This window comes from Chelmon rostratus, chromosome 6 (genome assembly GCF_017976325.1).
Source record: "Chelmon rostratus isolate fCheRos1 chromosome 6, fCheRos1.pri, whole genome shotgun sequence".
NCBI classification, from domain to species: domain Eukaryota; kingdom Metazoa; phylum Chordata; class Actinopteri; order Chaetodontiformes; family Chaetodontidae; genus Chelmon; species Chelmon rostratus.
In genome coordinates this window covers 20,107,176-20,129,125 of record NC_055663.1, presented here as the reverse complement: position 1 = coordinate 20,129,125, position 21,950 = coordinate 20,107,176, and the positions used below count along the sequence as shown (strand labels likewise).

Sequence of the window (21,950 nt, the reverse complement as noted above, 5' to 3'; positions counted from 1 at the left end):
ACGCATTGCAAATACTTTAAGAAACTGGTGCCCTTTGTGTGTTTGAGAGTGTGTGTGTCCATGTGTGTTACATGTCAATTACAGGCTCACATTCCTGAGGTCGACACTGTAGCTATGGGCGTCTTTGCATATGACTTGTTGAATCTGGACAAAACAAAGACCACAGTATGAGTGGATAGATTCCCTGCACATGACCTCACACTCTGTGGGACAGCTCTCTGTTACAGAACAAACAGCTCATCTCTAGCACACTCCCACTGCAGGTCGCTCAGACCTTGGTCCAACAGCACTTGTGGACACTTTTTGCAGTTTGGTTTTCCTTTTTTTATTCCTATTCTTTATTGTATATGTGGGGATTGCTGCAGAGAAAAACTGGAGCGTATCTTCCAGCAGCACAATACTTAACAGTCATCTCCGTGTACTTTGGCCGACAGCTTTACGGCTGAGTGCGTGTGAGCTGTCCCGAGGCAGCAACATCCCTCCCATCTGGTTCAGCAGGCAGTTTCAGACAAACAGTGGGAATTATTTTTGTGCTTGACCACAGTTTGATGGTATCTGCATTCCTTCTGTGCCCGTTCTGCCCTGCAACCAGGAATCCTGCCACACCAGAGTGACACGGGTGGAATGAAGCCAAACATTGTCAGCTCATTATCAACACCTTGTCAGCCAACTTTCTCCACTCCACAGCTCTCCCTTCCTGTGTGTGTGTGTGTGTGTGTGTGAGGGGGAGGCTGTTATTGTGTGTGGTGAGGAGGCCGTGGGACGACTTCAAGTTGAAAGATGCCTCCATGCTCAGTCGCCTCGACTGGGGATTACAGCTGCCTGAGGAAAGCTGCACAGAGCCACAGAGAAGGAAGTGCTTATGAGCAGGCATCAGATCTCTCATATGGTGCCTTTTATCCCTCGTTGTCTGTCCATGAAAAATCACTTCAGTCCATCACAGGTACAAACAAGCACATGCACAGACACAGACACTCTTCCTCTTTCTATATCCGCCCCACAAACTTCTGTTTTTTTTCATACTTGTGTGAGACTATATTGTTTGCGTGTGTGAGTGTGTGTACGTCTGCAAAGCACTTCCTGCTCTCTGACAGTGCTGTGATAGGAATATCCTACCGCCTACCGCATGGGCCAGCGAGCACTCAAGCCTGGCCCTCCTCTGCTCTGTTTCTGTGATGGGATGTTTTCAGTCCGTTTCACGACACACCTCACCTCTCTGGCTCCTTGTGTGGTGCATGTATGTGCTGTTTATAGCGCAAGAGCCGCTGTTTGTTAGCAGCAAACAGAGAGAGAGAGAGTCAGCAAGAGCAGCGGAGGAAATGAACAATGGAGGGGAAATGATCAGTAATCCACAGTTGCAGCTGTCAGCCTCCACTGCAGGAGCCTGTCTGGATCTCATTTTAGGTAAAGTCATCGAGGCTGGACATACATGAGTGTTTGAGGAAGCGTGTGTGTGTGTGCAGGAAAGCGCAGATGAGCAGTGCAAGAAGGTGTAAGAAGCAAAGATTGAGTTTGTGTTGATCCTGTGATCCTCTGAGCTCCTTTTGGAAATCTCTTTGTCATCAAATTTGATCTCTTTGCTCTCAGTGTGACACACATTCAAATCCTCAACTTTGTTTATACACATATATAGTAGCATTTGGAGGCTAGATCTACTACTTTGCCTACTCTTTCACATTGGTGGATTGAGCTATCAAATTACACAACATTTGATAAAGTCTGCTATAATATCAAAGGGAAGCTCCAAGATTTCCATAAGAAACTACAAGCTACTTTTGTTTCTTAGTATATATACCTTATTTTAATCCTCATGTTTGGTGCATGTGTGTATAGTTGCCTCAGTCAGTATGGGTTTCCTCACTCAGTGATGATGATTCTTACGGTTTCTATAGATATGTATAGATTGTCCATAATAAAGATAATAATCACAGTAGCTTGTAGTAATAGTATTACATAGGGGAGAAAGAGTGAGGATGAAGTTGAAAGAGGAGAAAGAGGAGAGAGAGAGAGTTTGTGTGTGTGTGCGAGTGTATGAGAAAGAGAGAGAGAGAGAGAGAGAGAGAGAGGGGCAGGGAGAGGGAGGTCTGTGCGGGGAGACGGAGCTTGCCGTCTGGAAAACAGCATCTTTCCCTCCACTCTGCTCCTCCCCTCTTCCCCTCTCGGCATCTCTCCCACGCTCCAGAGCTCAGCCTTCAGCTCCCCGGATCCTCCCCAAATTCTTCCGAGGTACAGCCTTGTTTTGCGCGCGCGTCTGTGTGTGCGCGCTCAGTACTTTCCGTCTCTCTCTCTCTCTCTCTCTCTCTCTCTCTCTCTCTCTCTCTCTCTCTCTCTCTCTCCCTGCAGCTGAGGTGGGCGTGTGGAGCCTCTGACCCTCTCTCGCCCACTCTCTTTCTCTGTCTCTCCCTCTTGCTGCAGCTACAGGGGGCTATGGATGGACTGCGCTTACCTCCACTCATCGAGGAGGCTTTGGACTCTACAGGTCTGTGCAGCTGTTTTTGTCGCCGTGTGTCTGTGTGTGTGTGTGTCTGTTCAGTGCAGTTGGATGCTATTTTTAGCCCCGCACTTACAGATGAGATGTGATCTGTCGAAAAGGTGGAGGGCTCCATGCTTGATCCCCGCTAAGACCGAGTGTTTAGTCCTGAAGTGAGGCATGTGGCGGTGAAGTGAGGAGGCGGAGTGGCTGGACAAAGGTGGTCAGGTGGTTGGAGGGGGGAGATTATTGTGGAAGCCCATCTTTATTAGGAGCTGTGGTCGAGCTGACAGACTGACTGACGAGTGGGCATTACTGTCAGCTGTGGACGTTTGATGGAGGCTGCATGCTGCCAGGTAATGGATGGCTGGCAGCCAGGGGCAGGAAATAATACAGTCATTAGTCCGGGCTGTGTTGCATATGTTATTCTGATTGACAATTGATGCAATGCAGTCATGCAGTGTTGGGTGTTATTTTTGTTCAGCTTTGAACTATTTTTCTGCTTTGTGCTTCGATCTGCTTTTGTTTTCGGCTCACAAGTGAATTTGCAGATAGTGCTGCTGTTGTTGCTGTGTGACATTTGCCATCTTCATATTTCTGGCCTCGCACAGAATCAGCTGTGTTGAGTGTGTGCTCAGGGAAGAATGTGTGGAATGTTTTTTTGTGTGTCCCAGCAAAGCAGAAGAGTGTGTTTTGTGCTTGCTCGGCCTGTGCAGCTCAGTGTGGGACACTGCGAGGCGGATGTTTATCGGTGTGTGCAGGGACTCAGAGAGACCTACAGGTCAGCAGCCCTTTGACCGGTGGCCAGGTTTGCCACAATCTGGCTTCCTTTTCCTGTGTCGTGCTGTTTGAAAATTGAACTTTCAGCAACATGCATTTGGTGGGTTATTTCTAGACTTGTTAAACCACTTTGTTCTAAATGCACATGAGTAATTTGCTTTATTACATTTATTATGCTGACGCCTGCGTATTGACCATCATAACATGCTGTCTCAGGAGAAATTCCTCCTCCCTAACAAGCTTTTTTCCTGTTATCTTAACTCTGGGGACCTCTTTCCTTTCATCACAGCCTCAGGCATGCTCTTAAAGCCGGAAACTCAGCGTCCAGTGATGGCAAGTGTCTGGTCTAATGTAGCGTGAATCCTGACTGATTGACCATAATAAGGCCAGACATACAGAGAGAGAAGAGTGGATTGAGCGATGGCTTGTATTAACTCGTATCTTTTTGAATTACACACACTCGGGGATCTGAATGGATTAAAGTGGGCTTATTCTGTCCTGGCTGAGGTCAGCGGTAGCGAGATGTCAGTCTGGGTTCTTCAGACTAAGCCACCTTTTTTGTTCCTCAGGCTTTAACTTCCAATGCTTTGTCAGTCCTGCTGGACAGAACACTTCTAACATCCCTTCCTGCATTTACCAACAGGGAATACAGATGCCCTCGCACAAACACACGCTCCCATGGGTCAATAAAACACCATCAGAGGCTTGTTTGACATTTACAAGCCGTCTGTGTGTCTTACAACCATCGCCAACCATATTGTTCCTCCCACTCGCACGAGTCTTCGAGCATATCTCTCGCCATCCCTCTCTCTGCTTTCCCACTCGATATCTCTTCCCCCTCTTCCAATCGCAATCCTCTGCTCTCTTCAGCGCCCACACACCCTCCAACACACACGCATGCACGTCCATGCGCCCAGCAAAGGCGGGCACACCTTTGCACCTGCCAGTGCCTCAGCCCACACAGCATTTCTCGCCCGTCCTCTCCTGCTTTCCCTCCACTCCTCTCCAGGGTTGTGCCCTCTTGTTGTGAAATTCACATCAGCAGCGATGCTTCCCAAGGGTGCGCAAACAGGATTTTCTCAGCTCTCTGGAACTAATAAACAGCAAAGTTGCTGCCTTAGACAAACTTTGTGGATCTGGGAGCTGCACAGACCTCTGAGAAAAACAACAAAGTGAGATTCTCACATCAGTGTTTAACAAGGCCGGTCATGGAGCTGAATGAAAACAAATCTTGCATGCTTTTCCTCTCTCAGGTATCCCAGCTGCAAAGCCCTGAAGCCCTGAAGTCTGACATGTATTCCCACACCATCCTATCCCCGCTTCCCCCAGTCAGACTTTTAGTGCTTCATTTTAAAACAAGCTTTCAAGGCACTCTGCGGGTTGCTGACAGAAGTGAGTCGCCACATGTTTTATTATTCACTCTTGGTTGCATTGTGGAAAAATTCTTAAAACTTTGGCGTGAACAAAGAAGGTTCATGAGCTCACGGCTCCTTCTTGCAGCTTATTCTATGGATTTCTCTCTTACTTTTCATCTCCCTCGCAGAAATGCATTGTCAACCTATCATTACTGCGCCTGCTCTCTCCCTTTGGTTCTTTATCCTTTTTGAATTTGGCAGCTACGTGGTGAGCTGTGGTATCCCCTGTTTCCTCTGTCATTTCACTGATGTAAAACCTTCCAGAGAGATTGCTTTCAGGTGGGAGGCGCTGATTTGTGATCAAATGCATTATTACCGCATCACTTGTTTCCATGCTTTGTTATCTGTCGCTATTCATATCCCTTAATGGAATAGCTACACAACGAGTACGTGTAAACACACATTGCACCGCCACACAGCCACACACAGTGGCATAAAAAAAACATATTCCCTGAATCAATTACCTACAGTATGTACACACTGACACAGTATTTGTGCATGCTCACATAATGAGGCCAAATTATAGCACATTCTGCAATGCATCTCTATTCCGTTGACCCACTTTCTCTTATTTCCCTTTTGAAAGTGCAAACATGGATTTTCCATTTAAATAACAGAGCGGCTCATTAAGTCAGTCCAACTCTTGGGCGCTTGTGGTTCCTGTTTCTTTTCGTGTCTTCTGCTCCCACTGTTGTTCCTCACTCTGCCTGGAGTTTTCAGCCTCAAAGCACACGGAGTCGAAGAGATAAACTCAAATTAACCTCACGAGTCCTCCACCCCGTGTAGCTCACTCCTCATCTCAAGCTGTTGAGTCTCACGCAGTTCGGAGTCAGCAAATCTCATATGATGGTGACCTCACTATGTGGGCCTCATGGAGACCTGATAAGATCGCTTTGCCTTTTCTGTGGGGCAAAACAAATAGTGGAGAGAAATGTTTCAGTTGTAAGCAAACTGTGGGCAACAACACAGCTTTATTACCAAGGTGACTTTCCGTATGGTGTGCAGAGGTCACCATGGAGATGAACTTGTGCACAGCTTCACCTGACTCCTGTTAGTTGCATGAGGAAGGGAGCAGCTGGAGTACCCTCCTTCCCTCCATCTCTCTTGTTGTCTTCTCCTCTTTTTGTCTCTCCGTCTTTTTCGCCTCCCCCTCCCTGCTCTGTATTATGTGTTGCTGAGGAAGTGTGCCAGTGCAGGGGAAAAGCTACAGCATCAGTGCTGGGCTGGCTTCAAAGCTGGGGTAGGAGGGGGTGGTGTGCATTATGCATGGCCTCCTACACAGCTGCAGAGATCCATGGCATACATACAGATACTTAACACTTGTGTGTTTGTATACGTGCACATGGGCGCAGCAGAAGTAGGGCTGAGAGGTCATACAACACAGCGAGATGCATGTCCACACAGTGTATATACACACACAGGTACAAGTATGCGCTTACAGAGGTGTTCACAACCAATATAAACTCATGCACACACTTTATACACTGAATCTAAAAGTTCAAACACAAAAATGCTGACACGCACAAACTATTAACGCTGCCACCAGCACCACCAGTCTGCTCAGTGCCTTTTTCAGCTTGGCCATCACACTGCACCCGCAGACAGCCTCCTGTTTCAGTGAGCCGTCATTTCTTTTTTTTACAGCTGATTTGATTGCAGATGTTCCCCTCAACGCCGTAAAATTAGATATTTAACTAGCAGTCGCAGAGAGAAGAAGGTAAACTTCCCTTGAAAACTGCTTTGTACCACATTTTAGGTCACGTAGCACCTGAAACACATAAAAAATGAAGATCAAGATTGTAAAAAACGTGTTAAGGTAAAAAACTCCCTACGCAGACTGTACATGGGAATCTGCTCCATCACACTGAACTTCAGGTTTTGCTGCATATTAAACACACCGATAAGTCTAACTGCTGAATCCTGCTTTCCTGTGGCGCCAGGTGAAAGCAGTTCATATCAACGCCTCTCCCAGCATGCCTCTGTTTGCTAAAATCCTCACTCTGCTCTTCAATTTTGCAAAGTGCAAATTCCATTACACTCCTCACTCCATCACTGAACACCAAATCAAAAGCAAAACAAAGGCCTTGTGTTGCCACATTAATGTTTAAATTTAATCTCAGACAGCTTTTCCGCGACGCTGACAAAGAACACTCAGCCTGCTTGTTGTCTCCTTGCGAAAGCACAGTGTTTGCAGTGACATTTTCAATGTGCTGTCGCTGCAACGTGATTACGAAGGAATGTGCTGTGGCTAGATAAAGCCATCCTCTCCCTGGAGCTGTAGCACTGCTCCTGAGATGACTGTCCTGCCCGTCCCCGCTCCTCTATGCAGCATCCATGTCTAATGCAATCCCTGCGTGACTGAAGACCAGCACTGTGCCAAGAATGCAGTGGAGTGATCACAGGTGTCACTGCAGCTGATTCTGCTGCACCGTGTGTTTGACATTCACTCACAAGGTGACGTGATAGAGGTTCTTTAAGGAGTAAAAGGGTTGACAAGCTTTTGGAAAAAAGGCACACAGACTGGGAACACTGGAAGGGCAGTAGGTGTAAGGGGGTTTTGTAGAGCTGATGGGTGCTGGATGTTAAGAGCTACCATAATAAGGTAGAGGTTAATTCCTTTACAAAGATGCCATCAAAGTAAGGAGAAGAAATTTGAGAATCCGCTAATCCACTAATACTGTCCAGGATTAGCGGATGTTCCAAGTGTGTTTAAAGTGTGCACAGTACTTCATTCTTGCCATGTTTTCACTGTAATCCAACAGCTTGTTTCTAATCAGTTATAGTTTGTGTCCATTGGTGGACAATCTGAATGCTGCGTCTACAAAACCCTTTATGCAAAATACAGCACAAATCACACGAGCTAAAGCTTTCCGAGTTATTGCACCCTGAGCTGGACATCCTGGAGGATTTGAATGTGAGTGATATTCAGTGGGAAGCCTTTTGTCTCTTGATGGCCTTTAGCTGCCGCTGGCTATACAAGCAGCTCCGGCTCTCTCCCTGCCACCCAGCTCCAGCGCTCGTCTTTATGACTAACTCATTACAGCAGCATCAAAGTTTAATGACAAAATAGCCCAGTGCTCATGAAGCCGCTCACTTGCCTCTCGGGGGCCGCATTGTTTAAATGAACATTATTATGAGACAGGAAGGACTAAGGGCGCAGCCTGCTGCTAATGTCATACATATACGACAAAAAGTGTGTTGCATGTGCTTGGCTGTGATGGAAATAGTTGCATCTGGTGAGGGGAACAACACGGCAGAGAAATAATTAGCACAAGAAATGGAAGCATCCCCTGAGCCGAGATTACACCGGTGAGCATCACTCTTAATTAGGCAGATCTTTAGTTAATGCTTTACTTTGTCCCCTGCTGCACCTTTTTTTTCATCACTTCTCTCTATTCTGTCTCACGGCAAACACCAGTCCCCTCTCCAGCCCTCGCACTGCAAACGGCAGCGATTCTGAGGCACTCGGTGGCCACTCGAACATGAATGTGTGATGTTACATATCAATTTATTTCCGAGATGGACTTGACCCTGGAGGGCATGTTATTGAGAAATAAGAGAGAAATGATAGCAGGCCGATGTGTGAGACGTAAGCAGAATTTTCCGGGATCAGACAGTAACTGAGGCTTTTTTTTTTTTTTTTTTTTTTTTTTTTTTACCTTTTAATCGGACAACAGAACAAACTAACACTGAATATAATCTCCATTCAGGTCTGACCTTTCCGGGCTCACAGCAAATCTCATCTGACTAATGGGAGCAGACTTTTCTGTCTAGTCAAATGGGAGTGTTGTTGTGCTGTAAGTGATGCCCTCCTTTCTAGTTTTCTGCCCCACTCTGCATTTGTCTTTGCAGCTCTAGCAAGCAATGATTAGTATACCGCTACATTGCACAGTGCAGTGTCTCAATGGACTTTACAGGCCCACATTAACAACAGACCCAGCCCAGGCTGTCTCCAGGGACCAGGAAAACAAAATGAAACAAAAGGCAGGCATGTAATGTGACTGTAATATGAGAAAGACATGTTTTTTTCGTCACATCTCTCTTACTATGAGTGCTAGCTTGTGTTATTGTGAACTTTGAGGTGCATTGTTGAGTGGTGAGTCATAGTGATTGCTTCAGCATACAGGCCCCCGCCCCCCCTTCTTGCTCCGCATTGTGTAAGCTAACTCGCTCCACCTACTGGTCAGACATTTAAACTCACTGTGCAGGAACGAGTGAAATAAAGATTTATTGTGTATTGTCATAAAATTGTAATCAGTTGTCATCAGCATATTTTATATGAGTGATGCCTCATTTGACAACTGCATAGTATCAAACCTTTAACAGGCTGGCCAGTTTGACATCTTTTGACATATAATCTAATGCATTTTCCTTCAAATGAATGGATTTGTTGTTTCCTTTCTATCAAAAGCTCAGCTCCAACCTCAAAAAAGGGCTGTCAGTAAATGTGTGTATTTAAATTAGTGTGTTAAATTAAGTTAAAGTGGAATAGAGATTGGTGTACAGGAGACTCAATGCAGCTCCAATCACAAGATGGTGCTGTTGATTCAAAAGAAAACACAATCCATGCTGCGTTCAAAGCACGACTGAATTTGGGGGATGACAGAGGGGCTTGTCACCTGTAAATCTCTCTCTGTCTCCCGCTCTCTCCCAATCAGGCATCCCTTTCTAATAGCGCTGTCATCTTTCCACCAGATGACCCGTGTGATCTGAAAGCAGAGTGCAGCCCCACCATGGACAACGAGATAACAGCGAAGGAGAGAGGCGTCCTGGAGGAGAACAACGAGAAGGAGGAGATGGACCAGGAGAGGGCTCAGGAGGAGGAGGGGGAAGAGAAGAAGCTGAAGGAGGAGGAAGGCGAGGGGGAGGAGAAGCAGAGGAAGGAGCAGGAGCCGCTGACAGAGGAGCAGGAGCTGGAGGAGCTGAGGGCCCAGGTGCTGCAGCTGCTGCTGGAGCTGGATGATGCCAGAGAGACCTCCAACAAACACCAGGAGAGCTTCCACGAGCTGCAAGGTGAGACTACCAGCCTCAGATATGACTGTCACCACTGAGACGTCTTGTGGTGTTTATTCATTATTAAATCATTTTAATCATTAATCTTCCTTTCTCACAATCTTTTATTCAGTATTTACCAACAGCCATCTGACCTGAAATAAAGATCTATGAAAATGAATACAAACATCCTCCACATAACCCAAATCCTGTCCCCCTGGACACATTTTCCTGCATTTAAAGGGAAATTCAGACATTTGTCAACCTCATATTTTTGTCCATTGTGACTGCTGGCCAGGACATTTTACTCACTATTCTCGGCTGCAGAGTTTTATGAAATGCAGATTTGGCAAAAATCCCCCAAAACATCAAAAGAAATCATCTCAAACACTCGTTGAGTCAAAATGAAAGTAAATCTCTGCAAATCCCTGTTGCTCTTGTAGTAAACTACGTAGCAGTTATAATGCAATTAGCTGCAACAGTTGTATAGGCAGTCAATGAAATTCAGTGCAATCTGCACAGTATTTAGCTTGTTATTTTACTTCAGCAATTCAGAAGTGTGCAGACGTCAACCATCTTCTTGTGCTTGCTGCTACTTTTTCCCCACCATAAACGCAAACTAAGTGGAAATCGAGGCACATCTCACACTAATGTAAGCAAATTGGTGTGCTTGCATAAATAGAGCAGGTAAGTCAGTGGCAAGATGACCAAAAAGTGGTTATGACGTGCTGCGCAGGGACCCATTTCACCAAATTTGCAACATGGAAGCTGCAATTTGCATCATGATATCATTTACTTTTTACTGTTGACACAGTTAACCATTAGAAAAAGTCCAGCCCGGCTGGTAAATTTATGTGCAATTTGCAATTTTCAATCTGCATGTAAACAGTTATTGCAAATCACTGTTGTGCAACGGGCCTCACTGCATCTGCACTTCTTGAGTCCAGGTTTCCCAAATCTCTGCAATGGAGATGATGGGTAAAATGTCATCTGGACCAATAAATAAAGTGGAAAAATGTGAGAATAACATCCAAATTGATACATAACTGAGTTTTCAATAAGAAAAATCTCCCTGCAATTAAACTAACATTTAAAGCCATTTTTCCACCTGGAGTCTTCCCTCTGTATGAATCAACTTTATAATGCTGAAAGATGGGAATGGGTTCCTGTTTGGGAGAGCTCAACTGTAACCATTATTACAGTAAAATAAAATAGAAATTGCACTTTGCATCTCAGTGACTGTTAACAATTTTTCAATTCTTTCCACGAAACCGCAGAAGGAAACTCCTGTTCTCTACCTGGACAGCTTAACTTTCCACCACAGACATCAACTATTCATCAAAATCAAGCAGAACATGTAGAAGCATAAATGTTTATATGCAGCCACTGACACGGTCAGCTCCTCATAAGCGCTAAATGGAGCATCGCATCATACCTTAGAAATGATGAGCTTAACGTTCAGGGACACTAGCAGTGAGTAAGGCCTTGGGTATGGGGCCACAGAGAGCTCGGTGTGTGTGTGTGTGTGTATTTATGACTGTGTGTATGTGTCATACTTAAAGACATGGTGTGGTGAGCTCAGTTGCTTGTCTGGCAGCAGCAGAGGCATTTCTCAGACATCTGAGTGCATGCTGAGGGAAGCTTCCAGACTGGGTGTCCGAGACCACACTGAGAAATCACCATTGGTCAACTCCCACTGGGATCAGTCAGCTGCTGGTTGCTGGCAGCTGTTGGGGGGGTGGAGGTGGTGGAGGTCCTGAGTGTACATTGTCAGAGAATGATGTAAGGTGAGGTGTAGGTACAGATCAAGAGGATCTTTGACTGTAGGTGATTAGTAATAGAAGTTCCTAATCATACTACGCTCACCAGTTATTTAGTGCTTGTACTACGATGCAAGCAGAAAACAGAGCTAACAGACTAAATGTTCTGAACCAACTGGAAAAAATCTGAAGACAGGAAATGAGAAATACTCAGTGGGAATGACATTATTCTCTAAATCTGAAGTAGGATGTTTTTGGCTGGTTCAGGCAACATGAGATATTTCAGTCAGTGTCAGTGGTGGACAGACACTGACACTGAAGCTAAAAAGAATGACTTTAAAAATGTCAAAAATGAAAATAAAGTGGCCATTTATAAATTACTACACTCAGAAATCTAATATACTAATACTGGTGTCTTGTATTAACACACAGGCAGACACACAAAAACTGCCTGAGTCATTCAGTCATGCCTCAAGGTTGAACAGCTTATCAAGTTGTCATCTCTTCTATTGGCCTGCTGAAGTGACATTTTGCCTCTTATCTGTCTGCCCACTCCCCACTCCTCCCCACTCCTCACCTCTCCTCTCCTCTCCTCACCTCTCCACCAGGTCTGCTGGAGGATGAGCGTCTGGCCAGTGCCCATCAGGCTGAAACCTTCACTCGCCAGATTCAGAATCTACAAGGTATCGACAAAATAAAACACTCAGCAGTGAAGTTCTGCTCCTCGATAAACCCAGAAAATAAGGGCGACTATTCCACCACTTCCACTTTATTCTTATTTAATTAGTTCTTAATTTATGTCCTGATTATCTCAGACAGACAGTACCATGTAAGTAGGATGTCAGGATGTAACTGACATGTTAAATCATTTGGCTTATTGATTAGAGGTTGTATTTACTGTTTGAGGCCAATTTTTATTACATTGCACAGACGCAGTTATTTCTCAAAAAGCCTAAATGAGCTCGGCAATGAGGGTGAATGAAACATCCCTCTGAGACCTACACAGTACCACTCATCCAAAGAACCCAGCATAATGGCTCCAAGTGCAGGAGGGAAAAAATAAATGAAGAAGAACAAGAAAAAAAGATCAAAAGGAGAAAGAAAAAAACGACAAGGAAAATAGAAAAAGATGGAGTGGAGACGTGTAAAAGCTGCAAAGTTTTATCTTGTTAGCTGGGGGAATGCCAGACTATTTCATGACACATCTGCATTGGTGCAAGAATTATGTTGTGGCTGTTTAACCGGTTTTATTACCATTTCCCGGTATGATTGTTCCTCTTGTTGTTATTGTAAGAGGTGGAAAAGGTTTTCCTTTCCTGAAGACACTAATAATCCGACTCTGACCCTGAAAAACTGTTACCATCAGTTACATCAGCTCCTCTTTCAAACAGTACCCACACATATGGCATGCACACACACACACACACACACACACACACACACAGGCACATGCACGTGCAAGAACAAACCACCCACACACACAAACACATGTGCACTGTTACAAAACTTCAGGTGAGATCATACACACACACACACACACACACACACACACACATATACACCCATACTGATACTGCAGTCTCACTCACACAGCCCCCATAAAGAAAAATTCCTCCTCCTCTTCCTCCTCCTCTCCCCACAGCCCAGCTGCGCTCCGTGCAGGAGGAGATGGACAGCCTGGAGGAGGAGAAGGAGAGCGAGCTGGCTGAGGCCCAGGAGGAGCTGCGCGTGGCCCAGGAGGAGGTGCTCCTGCTCCAGCAGGCGGCCGAGGAGGCGGCGGCAGAGCGGGAGAACGACATCGCCTCGCTGCAGGAGGAGCTGTGTCGCCGGCGGGCCGAGCTGCAGCGCCTCAGCGACGAGACGCAGGAGTACGAGCTGGAGATCACCACGCTGAGGGCCGAGATCAGCATGAAGAGCCAGCGCAGGGAGGCCGAGAGGAGAGAGGGTGAGGGACGAGGAGCGGTGCAGTAACAGAGGAGACCCTGCACAACTTTGTTTTACTTACAGTACATCAAAGTTATAATACAATACGTCTTTTTTTACACCTCATCTTCACACCTTGTGTAAACAGCCACCAGTGAGAGGGACACACTAAAAGACACAAACCCACTGTCTCTGCTTGTACTATGGAATTTATCCAACTCACAACCTGCACAAATAGCCCATGATCAGCCTTTGTGGCTGATATTATGAAAACAAAGCGTGATGTACTTGTTCCACTCTCACATCGTGTTAGCATCCCGCAGTCAGGCCCATAAATCATTTGTGGGGTTTAATAAATATTACAAATTACAAATGTGACTGCTGAGTGTTGCGAAGGGAGTGGTGTGTGTGTGTGTGTGTGTGTGTGTGTGTGTGTGTGTGTGTGTGTGTGTGTGTGTGTGTGTGTGTGTGTGCATGCGTGTGTGCAGATGTGTGTCCGCATTTAGGATAGCAGGGACATGAAGTCATGGGGGGGAGGGACACACGCTAACACATGATGTCATTGCTGGGCTCTGCAGCTGAGCCTGGGGTGGGACTGAGGGAGGGGAGTTAATATTGTGTGTCATTGTTACAGTCTTTCAAGAAAACATTCCCCAAAATGGGTTTTATATGCAAGTGGCGTTCAAAGGAATAGTTCGACATTTTAGGTTCCTTCACAGGTGTGTGACAGATTTTGACAAAGCCAGGCTAGCTGTTTCCAGTCTTTATGCTAAGCTAACTAGCTGATTGCTGTAGCTTCTCACCTCAGTCACAGCAAAAAAAGCAAATTTTTATAAATGTCAAACTATTCCTTTCATGTATTCTATACACATTATGACGCCTCAAGCTACGTCCTGCATCCTCTAAAAAATTATAAAAAATTTATTGATTTGCATTTTCTTAACAATACAATGAAAGAAATATGAATATCCTCATTTCTGACTTTCGTCGTTCTGTCAGGTGACGTGGACCTGCTGAAGGAGGAGTGCCGTATGCTGAAGGAGGAGTGTCAGACCCTGAAGGAGGACAACAGACGTCTCTCTGAGAGGCTGCAGCTGCTGCAGAGACAGAGGACATGGTGAGAGGTCAATGGCTGCTCACTCATCAGCTGTGCCCACCGGATCAGCCGGAGGGGAGACCCTCTGGAATACTACCCCCCGCTCGCAGCCATCCACGCCATGTCTCGTTTAGAGAAGACGGGCCATCTGTTTCATCTCCGCAGCAAAACTTTATTAATTGATTAGTGGATTGACAGAGAATTAATCGACAACAACTCGGACACCGAAAGTTCAGCCCTGAGCTTGAAAACAATCTGCAAACAAGATCTACTTAGCAGCTGCTCTGAAATTTTTGAAGGCATCACAATCTCTTCCTCAGCAGATGGAGAACTGGGCATACTCCATCTGCTGAGGAAGAGCTTGTGATGCATCGAAAGCAAACTTTATTTATAGTGCAAGTCGAAACAGAAGTTACACAGTGCTTTAGGGAAGAAGAAAAGGGGAAAATGGAGATAGAAGAGCAAGAGAAGAAAGCATATACAACAGGGAGAAATAACCCACAAAGTAATGTTGTAAAAGCAAGAAAAAGCCAAATAAAACAAATGAGATTTAAGATGTTTTTTAATGATGTGCACTGATTTGGTTTCTGTGAGACTTCGCCATTTCAGAGTCGTGAAGTAACAACAGCATGATGACTAAGATAGATATTCAGCGGACCCTGTGATAGCATTTTTCAACAACAATTGAAAGAAATTAAGCAGATTGAATTTATCGAGCACAAATGCTGAACATTCTCCAGCTCCAGCTTCTTAAATGTGATTTGCTGCATCTTTTTGAATGTAATTTTTAAAAAATCAGTTTTGGTTTTGGGCTGTTGGTCAGACAGAACACACAAATGAGAAACTGAGATGGGTCTTTTTCATTTCTTCTGACGTTTTATAGACTAAATAATAAACTGATGGTAAAAAAAAAAAAAGATTAGAAGAAAATGGAAGTAATCCTTTTTTTCCTATTACAAGGCTGGCTGGATACATGTGGCAGCATGTCTGTAGCAGAAACAAAAATAATGAAAACAGTTATCAAACATCATAATGAAATCTCTGTATTGTGAATTTGGCAAGCCAGAGCAGAAAAATGCTAACGAGCTCTCTGATTATCACATAAAATAGTATTGCAGCCTTTTTCGGCCTTTGATCACAGAAATTGGAGCCCATTTTTGAGCTCTCAGATGTTTCAGCTGAAGCTAAAAGCATGTTGTATTTTATCCTTTTCGTCCAGCTCCAGCGTCTACCTGTCGCTGAAGGAGGAAGACGCAGGAGAGGGCACGGAGGGGAAGGAGATGGAGAGCGGCTCAGATGAGGTCATGACCGAGAGCTACATGACCATGGCCCAGTCTGAGAACTGCCGACTGGTGGACGCCTCCATCCAGAAGAATATTTCATTTGACGGGAAGCCCATGACACCGACCGGCTGGAACGGAGGCATCGCAGAGATCTTCTCCCTGAGGGACCAGCTCAAACAGGCGGAGGAGAAGGCCTCACAGGTTCAGAGAGAGGTATGATGCTTCAGTGTGTTAGAAGTTGAGATTTGGGTTAGGTATGATGATTTCAATCAAAAACGCTACAACTGGCTTCAGTACATCCAGTCAGGAAATGACTGAGAGTTTGACTTCTGCGTCCTCCAGTGTGACGGTCTGAAGATGGAGCTGCAGGAGCTGCAGGTACTGTATGACAGCAGCCAGAGGGAGAGAGCGGAGCTGGAGGAGGAGCTGCAGCGCTGCAAGGCAGAGCTGGAGAAGCTGTCAGAGGGTGCTCAGGTGAGGGGCAGACGTGAATAACATAGTGGTGTACAGTTGGTATCAGATGAAGGGAAACTGATTAAAACATTCAGCTGTAAATGATTAATGATAGCAGTCTTTAAGATGTGTAACTTGTGTGGTTAGCTTTGCATTGTTGACTTAGCTCGTTTATTTTAAAATGAATGTGAACTTATTCTAGAAGTAGTTCTGACAAACTTCCAGCCACGATTTAAACATGATTAAAGAAACTTTTTTTTTCTTTGCACACTGTCAACTAAAACATAACACACCTCACATCACACCTACTGTATCCTGTGTCTGTTGAGCCCACTCTCTGTGTGTCTCATACTGTAGCGATACGTGTTTTGATATGAGCTGACCTGCCCTGTCAGCCCATATCAGTATTTATTGTGTGCTTTGGGCCGGGGAACCGCTGCCCCCTCCCCACTGTGTCTATGACAGCAATGCTTTAATACTGTTGTTGGCCAAAACACAAAATCTGCAAAAAGGCGTTCAGCCACCAAGCAAAGAATGCTTATTTTATCACTGAATCCTATGCAGGCGCCGGATTGTTCAGTGGAGGAAAAGTAATTAAATGACCTTTAGATTTTTTAATGCTTTTTCCTACTTTAAGACTCGTGTCTATGCATTTTAATAATGTGCTGCATGAGAGTCAACTTGCAGTGAAATGAAAAATGATTTGAAACAATTGAACAATTAACAGCATTGCCTGATTATATTCTATCACAGTTACACTGTTTTATGTGCTTTTAAGTGGGAAACTGCAACATCCAAAACTCTTAGGCTGAGCAACAGCCTTCTTAATGCAAGAAGCTGCAGCCCCCAGATTCACTGTACCTTTCATGACGTCAATATTTGCTCATTGTTTGTCCTCTGGGTTTGACTTTTTGGCAACACAGTTTGTGAACGCAGCACAGTGTTGCGCTTGAATGCCCCCACCCGAGGACAACCTGCGGTTTCAGCTGCATTACCTCACGAAGACCGACTCAGTGCTCTGCAAGTTGATTTTCACCGAAAGGAAATGTGCATCCAAAAAGAAGCAAAAAAACAAGATAAACAGTTCAAAACTTGGTCCTGCATGTTTTCTGTAGCTCGAAGCAAACGGGGCTAAAACTCTGTGTTTTGTCTACAACAGCCGTGATGAGATGTCTCTGCGTTGTGTCAAACTGTCTACCCGTGCCTGTCTCTGATGCTGTCCTTGTTCTCTGAATGTCCATGACCTCTCAGCCTGTATGCCAACAAATTTAGCACAACAAATGAACTATAAAATGAGGATAGAGAGACAAAAATACCACCATATGCTAGTCACAACGTTCATGCTGTATGCCTTCCTTTTTTTGTCATCACATGCAGCCAATAAATGCCACACAGGACTGCTCACACATACTCACATCGAGTCGATGCGTGTGTCACCATGCAGTTATGCATTGTTATGTATAACGGGAAATGTAAATCACTCCATCACCAAACTTCCCCTTTATATCACAGCCATAGACCATGTCACACTTTTAATTTAGTTCTTTGTCGTAGTGGTCCATCCGTTCTGTCGTCACGCCGTTTTTATCTGTTTTTATTATTTCGCCTCCTCAGTCCATCCATTCATTCATTCCCTTCATCCCCATGGTCCCTGTGTTTGCTTTTATTCCCTCCTCAGAGATTCATCCATCCGTCTGAGCACCCTGTTCTCTCCATCCCCTTCATAGGAATGATTGTAATAGTGGCTGTGGTCTGGTGCTGGTTGTCGGAGCTGGCGTCCCAGAGGGCAAGGTATGGGAGGAGCTTATCTCTATGTGATGTGTAATGCCACGTATGGTTCTCACACACAGATTGAAAAGTCGGTTCAGCCAAATAACATAAAAACGTGGCTTCTCATATATCTTATCTAGCTGTGCAGATAGTTTTGGTTTTATTTGCTCAGGTTATGAGATGTTTGTTTGTTTGGCTATAGGGGCCGTTCTCATTTATTCTTGATAATCCACAGAAACTGTTTTCAGTGTCTTCTGCTGATTATCCAGAATAATCAGAACACTGTGTCTGTTTCTTTACATTCACCTCTGTTGTGTTTGGGTGAAAGATCAAACATATCAAAACCTGGGTGCTGCGTCCGCATGGCTCGATGCTTTAATAGGTTAGTGAGAAAATATGTTTTTGTGTTATTTGGGTGAACTGACCCTTTAACATAAATCATTGCTCAAGATTCATTTAGAGTGGTGGTTGTTATGGGAGGGTCTAAACTCACTGGAAAAATCTTGAGGGAGTGAGGCTAGATAATAACGTGAAGCATTTATGTAAGGTGGACATGGGGCGAGTGGGCAGTTTGGCAAATTATATCAAAATATTTCCTTGTATGGTACTGAATAAGATATTTAGAGGAATAGTTCAACATTTTGGGAAACGTACTTGTTTGTTTTCTTGCCAAGAGTTTGATGAAAAGACTGATACCACTCTAATTTCTGTGCGTTAAATATGGAGCTACAGCCAGGAGATGGTTAGCTTAGCTTAGCATAAAGACTGAAAACAGGGGGAAACAGCTAGCCTGGCTCCGTCCAAAATTCAAAAATACTTCTACCGGCCCATCTGAGTCCCAGCAATTTACACTTGTTTGTTTAATCTGTACACAACAAGAAATGGAAAAACAACAACTTGCGGCCAACTTCTTGTCTTCACTGTCACCACAACCAGCAGGAAGCAGTTAAGTGGTGGGCGGACAGATTAACTGTTGTTCGTCAAGAAATAGTAACAGCGTGTAACCACCCTAAAACCATAAATTGTTGTTTTTATGTTTCTATTTGCGTGCAGGTTAAACAAACAAGATGCAACATGTTAATTAGTGAACCTTAGCGGTGCTTTGCAGGAGTACATTGTATTCTTCAATTTTGGACAGAGCTAGGCTAGCTGCTAGCTTTTGTGCTAAGATAACCTCCCTGATTCCCGCTCCATACTTGATGTGCAGCCATGAGGGCGGTAACAATCTCCCTCTCTGTGAGAAAGCGAGCGAGCGTATCTTCCAAATGGTTTATCTATGGCTGACGGAGAGCCTCTGCCGACTCTTAACGCCACTCTTTTCCTGTCTTCCCTCAGGGGAGTGAGGTAGGTTGGAACTCCATTTTGACCATCACCGCAGCCACAGCGGTGCTGCTGATGATGACTAGCTTGTTGAGAGCTCTCGTCCGATGTTGACTGGATGGGCAACAACTGCACAGGGACAGACGTCCGCTTCAGACCAGCCCTCGTTCTCTCCTGCCGTGTCTATAGACTGAACTGGAGCTCTCTACACCTGATACAGCCGACGCCTGCGTTGTAGAATATGTGTGGAAAAATTCGGCCTCTAACGAGAAGGTACTGCACCGATGCTGAGAGTGATGTGCTCAGGCTCACCTGAGATATGAGACGGCTGTGATGATGAGTTCACCTGCAGAGAGCCCACACGAGGACATGATCTCACTCCACTAAATGTTTGCTCGTGCTGTGTCATTCCTCCTCCGTGTCTGTGTTATTTTTCCCTCCTTCAGCTAACAATGTGATGAAATTAAGGTTTTGATTATTAATGTGCAGCAGCTGGCTTTCGATTTATTTAACCATTATTTATTTATTTGTTTGTTTAAAATATTGTTCATAGTTGTCTTTGATAATAATGACTAACATGGAGTCTGGACATTTAGTGCACTGAAATCCCTGAAATCCCTCATAATAAAACAGTTCTCTCTTAATAAGGTCACTATTAATTAATAGAATTAAAATTAGTTGTTGCTTCTCCCAAAATACTAGATACAATAAATGTACATACTGCAAAACTGGATTTAAATATACAAAATCTCCATGACTATCCTGTAAAAGTTCAAAATACAACTCTGAAACATCAAATTGACTGATATGTCTTTATAGAGAGAACAGGCACTGCTAACTAAGCTCCTGTCCCCATCAGCACGTGGCTGATGTTCAACCAGACGTCACGCCTCATGGTTGGAACCAGCTCTTCTTCACAGTGTTTTTCCGGTTATGTGCTTCGCTGCCTCACAACTGTCTTGTGTCTGACTCTGAAACCTGACAGCTCCCACCTTCCCCTTTAATTACCAGTTAAGCATGATGCCAGGAAGCCAGCGCAGTATTTTTGAATCATCTTAGATGCTCACAGGTCACTCTGAAAATCTGAAATCCCCCATGAACACGTCCAGTATGGTTTGCTGTAGTTTCGTAAAGATGCTCAGCAAGTTTGGGTGCAAATTCCAGGATTATCAAGCTATATTATGATTTTGAACTCCAGCTTGATTTCAATGTGGAGAAATAAACCTTCTTTTCCTCTGCAGCATGATTCAAACAGCTTGGTTTCCAAGTGCATTATTATTCAGATTTATGGTGATCGCAGGGTTGGTGATCGCACCTAGGCACGACATCCGCTCACACCTCGATTAAACCACTGAAGCCACTAAAGTGAAAAATCAGGGACAGTTAGATGTGAGGGCATTTTAGAAATTGTTAAGGGTTCCAAAATATGTAAATAGGAAGGTGACAGAAAATTGCAGTTTGTTTAAGCATCAATTACAATAAATCTATATATATATATGTGGAAGGACTCCGATTATTGTTTACATCTGTGAAATGTTTTTCTTTTTTATTGTTAAAATATTTTAGAACTGAAAAGCATGCTAGAAAACATATAGAAAGCACAATATATAATTTATGTTGAATCAGTTACTTTGTATTTCATGTAAATAGATGTGACATATAGTACTATGGGAGAGATATTTCTTAAATCCATTTGTACTAGCTTTGTAGAAAGTTTATTCTATTTTGAAAGAGCATCGTATATTTGATAGCCAGATTATATGCTGTGTAAATGTTTATGGTGACGTTATTCAGAACAAATGCTCGCATTGCTGATCATATTCAGTACCTCTCGGTTCATAGGTGTAGTCATTGCATGCCTTTAGATTGCATTTGATCTTGGTTGGCCGAAAGAGCAACGTGACTCCTGTTTTTTCCAGTCTGCTAGATTTCAGAGCTGTATTGAAATCTCTTCTGAAACATCTGTTATTAAACAGAGCCCTGATGAGCAATGCCTGACCTGATGTTATTTCTGCATATGAACATACACTAAGCTAACAATGTGCCACTGGACTGCAAGTGTTGTCACTGTCTATTTAAAAAAATATATCAGTTTGCAATTATTTCTGATTGCAATGGTACATAATGAATGTTGTCTGATTCAGAACATGACTTTTCATTATTTCTCAACTCCTTTCATTAACTTTATCATAGCTTCACAAGCTTATGTAATGCACAGTGTTTCTCAGCTCGTTGCTTTACATATTGATAGCATTGTTGTTTCAATATAGTCGTTGCTATTTTGTTACCTGGAGGTCTATTTTGTACTGTAAATGACTTGAGAAAATAAATATACCCACCCCACATGACATCTGAGAGCTTTCTTTTCTTGGGAGGTGGCCTCACTGGCAATCACAGTCTCTGGGTCTAAAGTGTCGGAGAATCTCATTCATGAAATCACCAGCAGTCAGTCTGAGTGAGACCCGTCTCTCCTCTGGCATCACATTACACGGGTTGTATGGATATTAATAACGTTCACTCCAGAGACGTGACATCAGCTCACAGACGTGTACTCTTTACAGATGGGAGGAACTGGTGTGTCAACGTTGTTGACGAGGGTCTCTGAACTACACTCATTACTCCATAGCCGCGACTCACGGTTTACTGTGTTCAAGTGTGTCTAATGATCTAAAAGTAGCCTGGATGTGC

At 44.2% G+C, this 21,950-nt stretch overlaps 1 protein-coding gene across 5 annotated transcripts; it reads left to right on the top strand.

The window, feature by feature from the left end:
- Nucleotides 1–1,150: 1,150 nt before the first annotated feature.
- Nucleotides 1,151–21,610, top strand: LOC121608015 (coiled-coil domain-containing protein 136-like). Of its 5 annotated transcripts, none has more exons than XM_041939109.1 (10): nt 1,151–1,404; nt 2,416–2,479; nt 9,361–9,678; nt 12,026–12,100; nt 13,060–13,362; nt 14,340–14,457; nt 15,656–15,932; nt 16,062–16,193; nt 17,851–17,963; nt 19,278–21,610. In XM_041939109.1, exons 2-10 carry the CDS (start codon nt 2,428–2,430, stop codon nt 19,288–19,290), a joined length of 1,401 nt encoding a protein of 466 aa, XP_041795043.1. In that variant the 5' UTR covers nt 1,151–1,404; nt 2,416–2,427; the 3' UTR covers nt 19,291–21,610. The 5 variants fall into 5 exon arrangements, 4 of the variants coding, with proteins under 4 accessions (XP_041795043.1, XP_041795042.1, XP_041795041.1 ...); XR_006006900.1 differs by lacking the exon at nt 1,151–1,404 and adding an exon at nt 2,017–2,226 and having other exon boundaries at nt 17,900–17,963; XM_041939105.1 differs by lacking the exon at nt 1,151–1,404 and adding an exon at nt 2,017–2,226.
- The last annotated feature ends 340 nt before the right edge of the window (nt 21,611–21,950 follow it).